We start from the raw sequence: 16,963 nt of genomic DNA, 5'->3' as shown, positions 1-16,963 counted from the left end.
GAAAAATCTCTTGGAAAAATACCCTATTTTTTGTATTTTCTATACATTTGGTTTGTTCTTTTACTGCTTGCCAGAGAATTTATTTAATGATATTCTAAGAAATAGTAATATATTAGTCATCAGCTGCCTCATTTCTCCAGAGTTCTGAAAATATCAATTTTAAAATGTCAACCTATTCTAATTTTATTTGCTACATTCCCCAAAATGGGGTGCTTCAAAAAAAAAATTCTGTATATTGCTACTTGCTTTAAGTTATGATTTCAGAAATGTAGTATCAAGTAAACAAAAGTTTATTAATATATAAATAGACAAAATATAATATATAAAATAATATATAAAACATAATAAAATCACACTTGTAAATCTTAACATTATTTCTTGGCACATTCCTTCCATTTCATTCAACAAACTTTGAACGCCACTGATAGGGACCGGGGACAGGGGATGTTAAAAATGAGTAGACATATCTAAGTTGCTCCCAGAGCTGGGCACATAGTGGGGATTCAAAATGTATGACTAAGTGACAGAATGAAGTAAGGACATCTGATAGACACATGCTTGTTCATCACAGACAGGGACACGCTTAGTCTCATGGGAATACAGAGCAACGGCATCCACTTCCATAATAAGCATATAGTGTTCACTGAGTCCCAAGACCTTAGAACAGCCACAATTGTACGTTGACCCAGAAGGGTCCATTTGATAGGGTGCAGAATCAGTTGGCCTCTTGTTATGATTGTGCCACCAGCAGCTCAGTCATACTTTTGGTTAATTAACCCTCTGTACCTTGCCTTCCTCATGTGCAAAAGAAGTTGCTTGGACCTGATAATTTCTTAGTCCGTTTCCAGCCCTAATATCTTATGGTCTACAGCACAGTAGTCTGCAGGCTGCAGTTCCAAACAGAAATATCCTTCGGGATTAGCTCCACCAATTCATGAGTACCTCTCTGTCACATTTCATCACTGAACTGTGTCAAGATTCCAGAAACTCTGGAACATAAAGTAAAAGCAAAAATCAAAGCAAGCTCTTCTTCCATTGTTCTGATAAGTTAGAAAACTTTTTTCATTTAAAGTAGGGGTGATGCCAAAAGTCAAAATGACTGTTGGATCAACCTTTGTAGGTACTAAAAACTCAGCGTGTATTCAAGCTCACTCTCTACTGTTAGGGTTTTTTTAAATTATTATTATTGTTATTTTCTTTTTGACAGTTTTGGCTCTGCAAAAATATAATCTATAGACTCCTCCATATGTAAATCTAACCACTGTTCAGCCTGCTTAGTTGCCAACGCTGAATGAATATGCCCAGGGTCCGGGTAGACCTGAGCGGGGGCAGGATGCCAGCTGCCTTGTGCAGAGTGGTGTCATCCTAGCCCTGCCCTCATTGTTGGGCTGAAGGGCCAAGGGCCTGGTCCTCAGACATGGTGAGTTGGATGCCCTCCAGTTAGCAGACCTTCATAAGTACATTGTTGAAGAAGTTGAAACATTTTTCAGTTCTATTATTTATAAACTATGAAGAAAAAAGTACTTGTATCTAATTGCTTTCCATGTGGTGGTTTCTGATGTATTTTTTCCAGACAGTTGTTCTCAAGTCTGCTTTTTAGCCTACCTCCTGGAGAGGCAGCTTAGAAACACAAACAGCTCTTTCTTTCCTGGCCAGTGTTCTCTTCAAGGAACAAGGCAAGAAGCCCATTCCTTGCTGTGTTTCTTCTTCATTATATATCAGGTTTCTTCTTTGTTGGTCCAGACCTCTTCCACGTAGCTTTCAGACCTAAGCAGTTTGGCATTTAAACTCATTCTGTCTCCCTCTGCTGGCTTTGTCACATCACACGTCCTCCATTAGGCACACTATAAACCAAGAAGCAGGGCAGGGAAGTTGTGGGGTTTAAATTTACCTTTATCTGCAGGGATGCCCATAGGAACTCACTGCTAACATTCAAGAAATAGCACAAGTATGTGCATTGTAAAAGTTTTCCTGCAGTTCACCACAGTACACCGACATTCTCTTCCTAAATAGCATCTGGTTTTCTCCTTCAATTTATCCTGGGTCCCATTTGCTCAATGGAACTCTACCTAACGAACCCACAAAATAACTTTATAAATGCCATCATCCAAAAGCACCAAACATATAGATGAGAAAAAAAGATTAGAGAGTGTAACTAGCCCCAATTCAAGTTAAAACCAAGATGTGAACTCAGATATGTCTGACTCTAAAGCTACCTTGTGTCCTATAGGTGGCAGCTGGTTTGCAGACAGAACTCAAGGTGGAGTTATTTGCCATGGCCGTCGGAGAGGATGGGGCCAAGGGATCAACACACATCTCGCACAATATTGAGATAATGACCGAGCATGATATTCTGTTCTTACCTGTGGAAGCAAATATCCTTTAAAGCTCAATTTTAGTTATAAATAGAGCAAAAATTACATATGAACAATGGGAAAACAGAAGTCAAAATGCTATTCCCTAACCCCCTCATATCCATACTCCATAGCTTCATTAATTCTTTAAGACCACAGAGTTAAATTTCTTAGGATGAAGACTGTGTCTTCACTCATCTTGTAAGTAAGCATCCAGCAAAATGCCAGTTACATAGTACATGCGCAGTAGTAACTGTGAGTTGAGCAAATGCCACTGTCAGTGGCTGTCTGTGGTATCAGACAAGCAGAGTGGTTTTGAAAAGCAAGTCTGTCATCAAAACAAACTTGTAATCTTGTTAGGGAGTAGGAGATACTTTATTATAAAGGTTAAATGAATATTCACAGAATTATATATACACACCTTCATATTGTTATTTCTTTCATGTGGATACCACACAGAGATCAAGTAAACTATTATATGCAAGGTACTTATGGAAGATTTTTTCATATACAAAAATGGCAATTGGACTCCTTCTTAAAAGACTTACATAATCTAGAATCAGAAATAAAGTGCTCCCATTTGATTCCTATATTATTTTGTACTCCAGTGACATGAAGCATATAGTACTTTGTGTTGTAGTTATGCATCTATTTGGTATTTGAGCTGGGTCTTATAAAAATGCAAAAACTTTTTATGAAAAGAGACTTAAAATGAACAAATCCACAGCAATAAGAGAGCACCAGGTGTCAGGAAAGGTAGGAAGCTGCATTTGTTGAGAACTTAGGGAGTATTAGGAAACATAGTGGGATGTTGGTTGGAATCAAATTGTGGAAGAGTCTGAATCCCTGCTTAAACTTTATCATATAAGCAAGAGTGAATCACTGAAGATTTCTGATCCAGCATATTTTTATATAAATGAATCCAGGGCACCTGGGTGGCTCAGTGGTTAAGCCTCTGCCTTCAGCTCGGGTCATGATCCCAGGGTTCTGGGATGGAGCCCTGCATCAGGCTCTCTGCTCAGCAGGGAGCCTGCTTCCTTTCCTCTCTCTCTGCCTGCCTCTCTGCCTACTTGTGATCTGTCTGCCAAATAAATAAATAAAAATCTTTTTTTAAAAAAATGAATCCAGTGTTACTATGCTGGATATGTTGAAGAAGAGCAACTGGTTGCAAATTTCTATTTGCAAAGGGCCATTGGAAGGCCACTTCAGTAAGCCAAGTATAAGGACAGAAACTATCATGTGGCAAAAGTGGAAGAGAGACATGGGTGAAAAGACATTTGGCAGGGGAGTGGCGGGGGGTAATGCTGTAAAATCTGAGGTGGAAGCCATTGATAGAAGAAAGTAAGTGGACATAAGAGTTCCACTCTAAGATTTTGGGCTCAAGTAAAGAATCATGGATATGCAGGTGTGGATCTTGATTGAGGAGTTAGAGCTGGAAATGTAATCATTTTAAGCATCCACACAGAGGTGACAACTGAAGATAAGGGAAAGGAGCAGAGATTGCGGTCTGTTTAGTGTGTAGGAGGAAGAAGAGGAAGCAGTGGAGACAGAGTAAGCAAATTAGAAAGCCAAGAAATATCTCAGAAGCCATAGAATTTCAAGAAAAATATGGGCATAGTTGACAGATGCTATAGAGATGTCAAGTAGATCTCTAGATTTGGCTGAAAGAAATGAATCAGGAGAGAAATGTTAAATAATATGAATGAGACGTAATTGAAGCAGCAATATCCAAAGAAGAGCAAAAGAATGATCAGGAACAGAGCTGAAGGGTTGGTCTTGGTGAGGGAGTCGGCAAAGATGGCTAAGATTCCAGACATTCTGAGGTGAAGGGGAAATTTAGGGGAACTTGTGTCAAAGGACCTTGATTTCACAGTAGAAATGGAGCTGAATTCATTTGTCCACTTGTTTCAAAGGTAAGTGTCTCTAATTTGCTAGGAACTGTTCTAGGCAGTGAACAAGAGACAAAAATCCTTGCCCTCGTGTAGCTTACATTTCGGTGGGGGGGGGGGGGGAGTCTGTATACAAAATAAGTAAAATATGGGCCATACTGGTGCTAAGTACAATAGAGAAAAATGAAAAGTAGGAAAGAGGGTACAGGGAGTGTTAAGGAGGATTCCTATTTAATAAAAGTGAGAAGACCTCACCGGGGATGTGAGGTTCCCCCCCCCCCCCGCCCCCTTATATTGGTGGCAGGGTTCTTCTGTAGTGATAGAAGGAAAATAACCAAAGAATAAGAAGTTTTTTCCTCCAGGAATTAAATCAAGTCTTCATATCCTCATCACAGATTATTGGATGCTTATTTAGACTACCTGATCCCTGCTGCCAGTCACAGCAATTAAGTCATTTTGCATTTATGCTAATAAAACATCTATTTGCTGCTCATAGATTAAAGGTACCTATCAGTTAGGCACAGATAAAGGAGGAAGAGAGTTTTATTAGATCTTTTATCTACTTCTTAAGTCAAAGTGAGAATTCATAGCCCATTTCCCGAAATCTGTCCCTATCCCTGGATGTTGATGTGATTTGGGACCTGGTTATGGTGAGTGGTGGCTCCCATAGAAGGACTAGCCACAGTCAGCAGAGAAGCGTACACTGGGTCAACAGGAGAAATCTAGGAAATCAATATCCATCCTACATCCCCTAAGCCTAGGATTCACATTGCATAGAAAAGTACCCAAAATTGAGCTAATGATGCTAGAGAGGAGGTTCTGATTCTAAAATGTAATCTGAGTTTGTATATACAATCATTTGGTCATGAAAGTCATATTCCTTAATGAGTATTTTACCAGTTTTAGCAGGTAGCAATTATGATAACAGACCCAAAGATTTTCCTCAGGGAAAAGAAAATCCCATGGTCCACAGGACTTCTACGATTTCTTCCTCTACACTTGGAGTCTTCATGTCCCGTAAAATTTCTCAACGTTAAATCCAGTAAGTACAAATGGGAACTTGATCTTCAGCCATTCAAATGTGAGGCCTTAGACCTCATGTTTGGTCTTCTCTTATAGCCAGAAACCAATAAGCCATTTAATCTGGTGGGATGGAAATACTGGTTTTCAATAATTAGAATAGCTACTCCCATGTATACATGATCATATCTAATTTTCAGACTAGCAGTAAGATAGCTGTTATCTTTCCCGCTTTATAAATAAGGAGTGAAGCTCAGAGAATCTTAAGTAGATCATGTAAAAATCTAATCTGCTTCAGTGTGATTCTAAAGTTTGCTCCTTTAAGCACTGTTTTCAGTGTTAAGCTGACCTTCCAAAAAGCACGAGCAGCAACACAGGGATGTCCTTCTGGACTGGAAAATTTACAATTAAGCCTATGGTTGTCAAACATTTTGGACACGAGATTCTTTATATATTCTTAAAAATTATTAAGTATCCCGAAAAGCTTTCATTCACATGGGTCTTATCTATCACAATTACCAAATTGGAATTAAAACAGAAAAAAAATTTCTATGTAAAAACCATAATAATGCCAATATATTAACAGATTTTTTAAATGAAAAATAACTATTTTCTGTAACAAAAATTTATTACTCATGAGACATTGTTTTACATTTTTATAAATTTCTTCATTGCCTGGCTTAATAGAGCACGGCTGGGTTCTCCCTCCTGCTCTATATTTGGTCTGTCACGATATCAGACATCACACAGCCCCTGGAAAACTCCACTGGATGCTCATGGAGAAAAAGCCAGAAAGCCTCTTATATTAATTTCCTAGAGCTGCTGTAACAAATTTGTACTAGTTTCTAGGGGCGGCCATGACAAAGCAGCATAAACCAGGTGGTTTAAAACAAGATATTCTCTTGTAGTTCAGGAGGGCAGAGGGCCAAAATCAAGGTGTCGGGGGTGGGAGGTGGAGGTTCCTTCTGGAGACTGAGGGAGAATTTGTTCCATGCCTCTCTCCTAATGTCTGGTGGTTGCCAGGAATTCTTTGGTGTTCCTTGGTTTATTACTACATCACTTTAATCTCTTCCTCTGTCTCAAATTCTTCCTGGTGTATATGTTTCTGCCTGTCTCCTTATAAGAATATCACTCATTAGATTTAGGGGCTACCCTAATCCTGAGTGTCATCTTAAGGTCATCTTCACAGTTTCTGGCAGACATACCCAGTGTAATTGGCTTCTGATCCCCCAATATTCCTATCTATCTCATGTGCAAGATATGTCCATCCCATCCCAACATTCCCCAAATTCTTCACCCGTTCCAGCATTAACCCCACACCTAAATTCTCATCAAAATAAGCATTAACTCAGTTTCACATCTCATCCCTCTAAATCAAGTATGGGTAAGATGCTGGTATGACCAGCCTCGGTCTCCCTTCCATTGGTGGATGTGTGGAGCTAGAAAATAAGCTGTCAGCTTGCAACATCTGCTGGTGGAGAAAGTATAGGATAGATATTCCCAAAAGGAAGAAAGTGGAAGGAATAGAGTCACTAGGCTAATTTCATGAAGTTTCAAGGCCTTAGAATAATCATTTGTGGCATGATCTGCCTTCTGGGCCCACAGAGGCTTCACCAACCCCAACCTCCAGGCCTTCAGAAGCCCTGTTGGCTCCCACCCTCTCCATCCTCAGCCTGGGACAAAGTCTTACCCTTTGGGCAGCTCATTTCCTGCTTACAGAATCCCAGAAGTCTGGCAGCCTTCCTTCATCTTGTCCTATCTCCCTGTCAAGGCCAAACCAGCAGCATTTCTGCTCATGTAGCATTCTCAAAAACCTGTCAGTCTTCATGGAAGTCAAGGAGATCCACGTCATTAGACACGACGCTTCTCCACAGATCCTTCCTGGATAACTGCACTTCTATTCCTGGCTTCTGCTGAGATGCCGGATTGGGTCTGTGGTCATAAACCTCATCTCTCCAGCACACACATCCTTGGTGACCACTCCAGGGTATGCCTTTGCAATGTGTTGGCAGTATGGATAGAACGTTAATTTTCGAACTCATCATGTTTTAGTTCCTTTTTCTAACCAGTTCCTTCCTCAAATTCTTTCTTTCCCCTTGCATTTTACTATAAGCAGCAAGAAACCAGGCCACATCTTTCATTTTTGCTTGGAAACCTCATTGTTTACAAGTTCTTCTTTAAACCAAGAAGCAGAACACAATTCAGCCAAGGTTTTTGCCACCTTTTAGCTTTTCCTCCAGTGTCCAACAACATGTTCATTTCTGAGGTTGCACCAGAAGCACCTTTAATGTTTATACTTCTATCAGTATTTTTGTTCATGGTGATGTAGAAATTCTCCGAGACGACAGAAACTTTCTCTGCTGCCGCCATGGCCTCCTTCTGAACCGTCACCAAAATTGTTTTTAAGTCCTTATGTCCACTAATGATCATTTAAAGATACTTAGACTTTTTAATCACATTTCTCAAAATTCTCCCTTTACTCACTGTCCAATTCCAAAGCCACTTCCACAAATTTAGGCCTTTGTTCCAGCAGCATCCCACTTCCTGGTATCACTGTTAGTTTCCTGAGGCTTCATCGCTTCTCGGCCTTTTGGCTAAGATCAAGTGTAGTTTCCTGAGGCTTCATTACCACAACCTGATTTAAGACAAGTTAGTATTTCCTTGCAGTTCAGGAAACCAAAGCGTTCAGGGCTGGTTCCAGCTAGAGGCTGAAGAATTTGTTCCTGCTGCTCTCCTAGCTTCTGGCAGTAGTCGGTTCTTGGTGTGCCTTGGCTAAAAGCTACATCACGCCAATTCCAGTCTCAGCCTCTGTGGTCACATGGCCTCCTTCCCTGTGTCTCCTCACACTACATTCTTACATGGCAACAGTCACTGAATTTAGGGCCCACTTCAATCTAGTATGACCTCATCTTAACTAACTACCTTTATAAAGACCCTATTTCTAAATAAGGTTACATTCACAGGTTCTAGGTAGATGTAAATTTTTGGAGACCACTCTTCAAACTACTACAGATTTTAATATTGTTTTGAGAATATTTCTGACCTTGCAAACTCCTTGAAAAAGGGTCTTATAGACCCCCAGAGGTCTTAAAATATACTTTGGGAACCAGTGAAATCACAGTTTATGTCAGTTCTACTCTATGACTTTTGGAAGTTACTCTAAACTGAGAAATGGTGAAATCTACATCGATAGCTAGACAACTCTGAACTACAGAACAGCGTTTGAATAGATACATAATTCCTGTTGGCACCAATATATCCTAAGTAATTTCGTGAATCTACCTAATAGAAGAAATGTCTTAAGTGATGTTGCCTTTACGCCTCTGTTCATAGTATCAGAGTTAATGTGATTGAAAGATGCCCATTATACTTATTCTTTTATTATAAAGACAAATATCTAGTGTAAAGATTCTAATATCACCAAGAGCTAACAGAAAATATTTTAGTCTTTTTCTTTCCCATCCCTTCTAATGTGTGTGTGTGTACTGGAATCATTCTGTAGTTTTAGATCTCGTGTAGTTCACGCAGTAACAAGAGTACCGTTCTTGTGTTTGAGCCAGTAACCACTTCACAGTAACTTTATGAAGGTAGATACTTATGTGCCTAATTTATAGATGAGGAATCCAAAACATCACATTACGTAATTCGCTGTATAGAAGCTCTATTAGTTATCTGTTCCTACATAACAAATTACTCCAAAACTTACTGGCTTAAAGCAACAGACACTTAAGACCTCATAGCTTCTGTGGTTCCAGAATCCAGACAGAGCTCAGTAGGATCCTCTGGCTTAACTAGGAATGAATGTGCTTTCAGCCCACTGAGATAGTCGTCAGCAGGATGTGGTTCCTTGCCACGTGAGGCTCTCCTAAAGGAATCTCACGGCAGGGCAGCTGGGTTTATCAGAACAAGAAGAGCCTGAGAGTATGAGCAAGGCAGAATTCAGTGTTTTATAACCCAGTCCTGGAACAGACATCCTATTGTTTGCTGTATTCTGTTCTTCAGAAGCCAGTCTCTAGGTCTAGGTCCTGCCCACACTCACGGGAAGGAATTACACAAGGGCAACTTCCATGTGACCTAACAAGGGCTGGGGCCAGTGACTGTTGGACCATGTGTGCTCAGTGTTTGCTCAGTCCTAAAATCACATGAGAGCTGCTTGCAGCCCACATTTCAGAAATAATGACAGAACTTAGAATATAAGGTGATGTTATTCCTAAGAACCTCAGTCTCATCTCAAAACTTGGGATCTTTAATTGTGAGGAAAGGGGGCAGGTTGTGGATAGTGTATGTAGGCCAGGTGGCTTCTTCCTGAGTTTGTGGTTGGCCTGGAAAGGTTACACTGAGCAGGCTCATCAGTTGTACTGATAAGGAGGTGGAACCCTACATACAGTTTTGAGCCCAACGACAGACACCACTGCCTCCTTGGTCACTGTCCTACGCCCTCTCCCAGATTTAGAGATTTCTTTGGGAGATCTATGACTTAGGACACTTGAACTGAGAAACCATTTAATAACCAAGTACACCAAGCACCTAACTTCCAGCCAGGGAATCTCAAAATGGTTAAGCGTTACCTTCTTTACACAGAGACATATATAAAGATATAAAAGCTTAGATGTTCTATGCCCAATAAACCATTCATGAGGCTTTTCTCTATGGCATCAGCAGCTTCTACAGCTACACTGCATAGTTTGCAAGGTGTGTTACTCGTTACATGGTTCTGGTACTAAGGACTGAATCTAGCCAATGACCAGCTAAGTCAGTAAATGCTGACTTAATGACTAGAAACTGGCTTGGCTTAAAAATTTTAAGAAGTTTTTTTAAAAGATTTTATGTACTATTTTTAGAGTATGAGTGGGGAGAGGCCAAGGCAGGAGAAATTAGCTGAAGCAAACTCTGTGGATCACAGAGCCCGACAAGGGGCTTTTGATCCCACAACTGCAAGATCATGACCTGTGCCAAAACCAAAAGTCAGATGCTGAGCCACACAGGGGCCTCTAAAATCTACTTTATAACTGACTAGTTAACCTCAAACCTTTAGGGTTAAGGAGATTCAAGTATTTTGACCAAAAGTTAGAGCTCAGTTACTTCCTGTACACATCATTTCATCTGTCCTAAGCTCTCCTTCTCTTTGGTTTGTGTAATACCTACCAGACAGACACACCTTTAAATCCCCTACTGTTCATCTTACCTAAGCTATGGGAAAGCAACACTTTTATTAAATACAAGTAGAGTACCCTCCTGACCTTGTTTTGGTTTGGAAAACATCAAAAACATTAATGGGAAATGCTAGTTTCCTATTTTCTGATGAACACTTCCAAGCGCAAACGTGATACGGATCCAGCCTTTGCTCATTAAAGAATTAGGATATCTTTCAATAAGTAACTAACTCTCCTCCCTAGTGACAGGAACAGATGCTTAAAGAAAAGGCTGCTTCTTCAGACGAGAAACACCTAGAATCCACTATCTCTTCTCTTACCTTTTTGTAGTTAAGCATCAGGAACTCTATGTTACAATAATCTTTACTTATATTCTGTGCAACGAATAATACCACCATGTTCCTTACCTTACTTCAGTGACTGTGTTGTTATGGTCAGGAACTGTACCAGACTTGTGGCTATGGACCATCAGATAACCACACCACAAGAACTGCAGTTCTGAAACTGGCAAGAAAATGGTGGCACCACAATATAGCATCTTAAATGAAATGGACAAATTCACAGGACACCTGATTGGAGAAGATACACAGAGAGAAAAGATGGCAGTGGAGCAGGAGTACCCTATGCTCATTTTGTCTAATGATAAAATCACTATAAATACCCCAGAAATCAACCTTACGACTGACAGACAAGCTCCACAACTAAAGGGAGAGAAGAGGCCACATCAAAGAAGCAGGAAGTGTGGAAATGTGTTTTAGGGGAGAAATGGATCATGGCTGCTGTGGAGGGGAGGGAACTGTGGTCGTGGAGAAGGGCAGGAGAGAGCAGCAGCCAGGGGGGCAAATCCAGGAGAATATTTCCTAGAAGCCATTGGCTTGGAAAATGAGAAGGCTTAATTTCTTTGGGTTCTTACAAAGAGTGAGACTTAAAGCCTGGAGTTTTAAAGGTCAACAGGCTTGGCTGGGATAGAGCCCAGAGGGTACTGTGGTACTCCAGAAGAGAAGGCAGGCAAACGACCTGGGGGCAAACAGCATGGAAACAGCCATCTGGAAAAAATGCATAGGATATGGGTGTGTGTGTGTGTGTGTGTGTGTAGGGGGCGGATTATCAATATTCAGATACCTCTCTGAAAACAAAGGAGCTGGCTGGTGACATTTCCCTTGAGCCAACACCCCCCACCCCCCCCAAAACACACCCATCAGAAGGAAGCAGCTCAGCACTGACACTGGCTGTCTAACTTGCTTACAACAGACCCCACACCCCTGTGCTCTTAGGACTGCCTTCTTAGTCAAGCTTGCCTCAGCTGTAATGTGGTGGGCCACTACCCCTGAATATCAGCACAAACCCCTACCCACACACATCTCTCCACCAGAGTTCTGCAGGGCCTCAGTTTTGGTGGAGTGGTGTCAAAACTCATTTCATAGGTAGACCAGAGTATACCTAGTTAAAACTCACCACATTCAGGCCAGGGACCAAACTCTGTCCACAGCAAATAAGGAGAGCCTCTACAGAGGACTGGCCTAAAAGACAGAACGGCCAAAACACAACAGCAGAGTGTAGGCAGCACACACTGGAGACACTCCCTGAAGCACCAGCTCTGAGCACTACATGACCTCTTTTTCAAAAAGACCATTACTTTCAGGAGCAGAAATCCTAATGGGCTTTTCTAACACACAGAAAAAAGTAGAGATTAGACACAATGCCAAGACAGAGTAATTTATTCCAAATGCAAGAACAAGATAAGGCCACAGACAGAGATAAAAGCATAACAAATATAAGTAACATAACTGATGGAGAATTTAAAGCAACAATCATAAGGATACTCACTGGGCTTGAGAAAAGAACAGAAGATATCAGTGATATCTGATATCAGAATCAGAAATGAAGAATGAAGAATGCAATAAATGAGACTGGAAACAGGTTTGATGCAATGAAGAGTAGGCTGGAAGAAACAGAGGAATGAATTAACAAGAAAACAAAGGAAAATAATGAAGCTGAAAAAAAAAAGAAAAAGAATTATGTAACATGAAAATAGACTTAAGGAACTTAGTGACTCCATCAAATGTAGTAACATTCCTATCATAGGTGTCTCAGAAAGAGAGAGAAAGGGGGGCAGAAAAGTTATTTTAAGAAATAACAGCAGGGGCGCCTGGGTGGCTCAGTGGGTTAAAGTCTCTGCCTTCAGCTCAGGTCATGATCCCAGGGTCCTGGGATCGAGCCCCGCATGGGGGGGGGGGGTTCTCTGCTCAGCAGGAGCCTGCTTTCCCTTCTCTCCCTTCTGTGCCTGCTGCTCTGCCTACTTGTGATCTCTCTCTGTCCAAAAAATAAAAAATAAAATAATAATACTAGAAAACTTCCGAATCTGGGGAAGGAAACAGATATTCAGATCCAGGAGGCACAGGGAACTCCCATGAAATTAACAAAAACAGGTCAACAACAAGACATGCTATAATTAAATTTGCAAAATATATTGATAAAAAAATCTTAAAACCAACAAGACAAAAGAAATCCCTAACTTATAAGGGAAACCCATAAGGCTAGCTGGAGGTTTCTCAAGAGAAATTTGGCAAGCCAGAAGGGAGTGGCCTGATATATTCAAAGTGCTGAATGGGAAAAATCTGCAGCCAAAAATACTCCATCCAGCAAAACTATTGTTCAGAATAGAAGGAGAGAAAGAGCTTCCCTGACAAAAATGAAAGGAATCCATGACCACTAAACCAGCACTGCGAGAAATATTAAAAGGGACTCTGAGTGCAAAAGAGAGACCAAAAGTGGCAAAGGTGAGAAAGGGTCTGAGAAAATCTCCAGAAACGAGAAAATAAGTAATAAAGTGGCAATAAATACATGTCTATCAATAATTACTTTTAATGTAAATAGACTAAACAACCAAAAGACACACGGCATCAAAATGGATAAAAAAAGACTCCTCTATATGCTGCCTACAAGAGGGTCATTTTAAAGACACCTACAGATTGAATGTGAGGGGGTAGAGAACTTTTTATCAAGCAAATGGATGTCAAAAGAAAGCCAGAGGAGCAATCCATCCATTGGAAAAACTAGACTTTAATACAAAGACTATAAAAATGGATAGAGGCTATAAAAACAAAGGGGACACTCCAATAAGAAGATGTAACAATTGTAAATATTTATGTCCCCAAATTGGGAGAACCCCCACATATAAGACAATAACAAAAATAACAAACATAAAGGAACTATATGGATTATAACAATAATAGTAGGGGACTTTAATACTCCATTCACAACAGTGGACAGATCACCTAAACAGAAAATCAACAAGGAAACAATGGCTTTGAATGATGCAGATGGACTTAAAAGACATATTCAGAACATTCCATTCTAAAGCAGAATACAAATTCTTTTCAAGTACATTCTCCAGAAAAGAGCACATATTAGGTCACAAAACAGGCTTCAACAAATACAAAAAGACTAAGATCATACCTACCTTTTCTGACCACCATACTATGAAACTAGAAGTAAAGTGCAAGAAAAAAATCTGGAAAGACTACAAATACATGGAGGTTAAACAACACGCTTCTAAAACCATGAATGGGTTAACCAGGAAATCAAAAATACAAGGAAACAAATGAAAACAAAAATGTAACAGTCCAAAACCTTTTGGATGCAGCAAAAGTGGTCCTAGAGGGAGGCACATAGCAATACAGCCCTTCCTCAAGAAGAAAATTTTCAAATAAACAACCCAAGGAGCTGGAAAAAGAAGCCTAAATCCAGCATAAGGGAAGTAATAAAAATTACAGCAGAAATATGTGATATAGAAACTAAAAAAACAACAGATCAGATAGATGACACTAAGAGCTGGTTCTTTGAGAAAAATCAGTAAAACTGATAAATCTCTAGCCAGATATATCAAGAAAAAAAGAGAAAGGACTCAAAATCACAAATGAGAGACGATAAATTAACAATTATAAGATAATATTATGAAAAATTATATGCCAACAAACTGGACAACCTGGAAAAAATGGATAAATTTCTGGAAACATATAAACTACCAAAATTGAAACAAGAATAGAAAACGTGAGCAGGTTGATAATCAACCAACAAAAGTCCAGGCCCAGAGGGCTTCACAGGGGAATTCTACCAAACATTTAAAGATTAATACCTATTCTTCTCAAGCTGTTCCAAAAAATGGAAGAGGAAAGAAAACTTCCAAATTCATCCTATAACACCAGCATTAGCCTGATACCAAAACCAGATAAAGATTCCACTAAAAAAGAGAACTAAAGGCCAACATCCCTGATGAACAGGGATGCAAAATTTCTCAATAAAATAATAGCAAACTGAATCCAACAGTACATTAAAAGAATCATTCACTACAATCAAGTGGGATTTATTCCTGGGCTACAAGGGTGGTTCAACATATTCACAAATCAATCAACGTGATACACCACATTAATAAAAGAAAGGATAAGAACCATATGAGCCTTTCAATAGATGCAGAAAAAGCATTTGACAAAGTACAACATCAATTCATAATAAAAACCCTCAACAAAGTAAGTTTAGAGGGAACATATTTCAACATAATAAAGACCATATATGAAAAACCCCCAGTTAATATCATTCTCAATGTGAAAAACTGAGAACTTTTCCTCTATGGTCAGGAACGCGACAGGGATGTCTACTCTCACCACTTTTATTCAACACAGCCACAACAATCAGACAACAAAAAGAAAGAGACATCATCCAAATTGCAACAAAGAAGTAAAACTTTCACTATTTGCAGAAGACCTGACACTATGAAAAAACGTGAAAAACTCCACTAAAAAAACTGCTAGAACTGATAAACAAGTTCAGTAAAGTTGGAGGATACAAAATCAATATACAGAAATCTGTTGCATTTCTATACACTAGTAATGAAGCAGGAGAAAGAGAAATCAAGGAACCAATCCCATTTACAATTGCACCAAAACCAAGATACGTAGGTATGGTACTGGCACAAAAATAGACACATAGAACAAGAGAAAAGAAAACCCAGAAACAGACCCACAACTATATGGTCAATTAATCTTTGACAAAGCAGGAAAGAATATCTGATGTCAAAAAGATAGTCTCTTTAAAAAGTGGTGTTGGGAAAACCAAACAGAAACATGCAAAAGAAAGAAACTAGACCACTTCCTTAAATCAAACATAGAAATCTATTCAAAATGGATTAAAGACCTAAATGTGAGACAGGAAACCATCAAAATCCTGGAGGACACAGGCAGTAACCTCTTTGGACACTGGCCATAGCAACTTCTAGATATTGCTCCTGAGGCAAGGAAAATTAAAGCAAAAATAAACTATTGGGACTTCATCAAAATAAAAAGGTTCTGCACTGTAAAGAAAACAGTTGACAAAACTAAAGGGCAATAAAATGGGAGAAGATATTTGCAAGTGAAATATCTTTTTTTTTTTTAAAAGATTTTATTTATTTATTTGACAGACAGAGATCACAGTAGACAGAGAGGCAGGCAGAGAGAGAGGAAGGGAAGCAAGCTTCCTGCTGAGCAGAGAGCCTGACGCAGGACTTGATCCCAGGACCCTGAGATCATGACCTGAGCCGAAGGCAGTGGCTCAACCCACTGAGCCACCCAGGCGCCCCGCAGGTGACATATCTGATAAAGGGTTAATATCCAAATACATAAAGAACTTATCAAATTCAACACCCCAAAACAACTAATCCAATTTAAAAACGTACAGAAGACATGAATAGTTTTCCAAAGAAGACATAGTTGGCCAACAGATAGATGAAAAGATGCTCAACATCACTTACCAAAGAAATGCAAATCAAAACCACAATGAGGTATTACCTCACACCTGCCAGAATTGATAAAATCAACAACACAAGAAACAAGTGTTGGCGAGGATGTGGAGGAAGGAGAACTCTGCCCTGCTGGTGGGAATGCCAGCTGGTGCAGCCACTCTGGAAAACAGCATGGAGCTTCTTCAAAAAATTAAAAACAAAACTACTCTATGATCCAGCAATTGCACTACTGGGTATATACCCAAAGGATACAAAAATACTAATTCAAAAGGATATATGCACCTTCAGCTGTTTATAGCAGCATTATCTACAACAATCAAATAGGGAAACAGACCACATGTCCATCCACTGATGAATAAGATGCAGTATACACACACACAATGGAATATTACTCAGCCATAAAAAAGAATGAAACCTTGCCATTTGCTATGATGTGGATGGAGCCAGCCAGTATAATTCTAAGTGAAATTAAGTCAGAGAAAGACACCATATAATTTCACTCATATGTGAAATTTAAGAAAAAAACAAAAGAGCAAAGGGTGGGGGGGGGGAGACAAACCAAGAAAAACAGATTCTTAACTACAGAGAATAAACTGATGGTTACTGGAGAGGAGGTGGGTGGGGGGATGGGCTAAACAGGTAATGAGGATTAAGGAAGGCACTTGTGATGAGCACCAGATGTTCTACGGAAGTGTTAAATCGATGTGCTGGGTGTGTGCCTCTAATATTACAGTATATATTAACTAACTGGAATTTAGATAAATCTTT

The 16,963-nt window shown here is 39.7% G+C and overlaps 1 protein-coding gene, 1 long non-coding RNA gene and 1 other non-coding gene across 3 annotated transcripts in view; 2 read left to right on the top strand and 1 right to left on the bottom strand.

The window, feature by feature from the left end:
- Nucleotides 1–16,963, top strand: part of SPAG17 (sperm associated antigen 17) — a 224,885-nt gene that overhangs the window by 201,352 nt on the left and 6,570 nt on the right. The window contains exons 47-48 of the mRNA XM_059137012.1: nt 2,231–2,375; nt 5,141–5,285. Coding sequence (XP_058992995.1) covers nt 2,231–2,375; nt 5,141–5,280 — 285 coding nt within the window. The 3' untranslated portion in view covers nt 5,281–5,285. The remainder of the gene's footprint in view (nt 1–2,230; nt 2,376–5,140; nt 5,286–16,963) is intronic.
- On the bottom strand, nt 351–12,640 carry LOC131809705 (uncharacterized). Its single transcript, XR_009345264.1, has 2 exons — nt 6,954–12,640; nt 351–2,363 (listed from the first exon to the last, which is right to left on the bottom strand). It is a non-coding gene; the product is annotated as an uncharacterized LOC131809705 (long non-coding RNA).
- Nucleotides 7,838–8,023, top strand: LOC131810738 (U2 spliceosomal RNA). Its single transcript, XR_009345710.1, has one exon. It is a non-coding gene; the product is annotated as a U2 spliceosomal RNA (small nuclear RNA).

Source organism: Mustela lutreola, chromosome 10, assembly GCF_030435805.1.
Source record: "Mustela lutreola isolate mMusLut2 chromosome 10, mMusLut2.pri, whole genome shotgun sequence".
Lineage (NCBI taxonomy): Eukaryota > Metazoa > Chordata > Mammalia > Carnivora > Mustelidae > Mustela > Mustela lutreola.
Note: the sequence above shows the minus strand (reverse complement) of the source record. Positions and strands in the feature narration are given on the sequence as shown.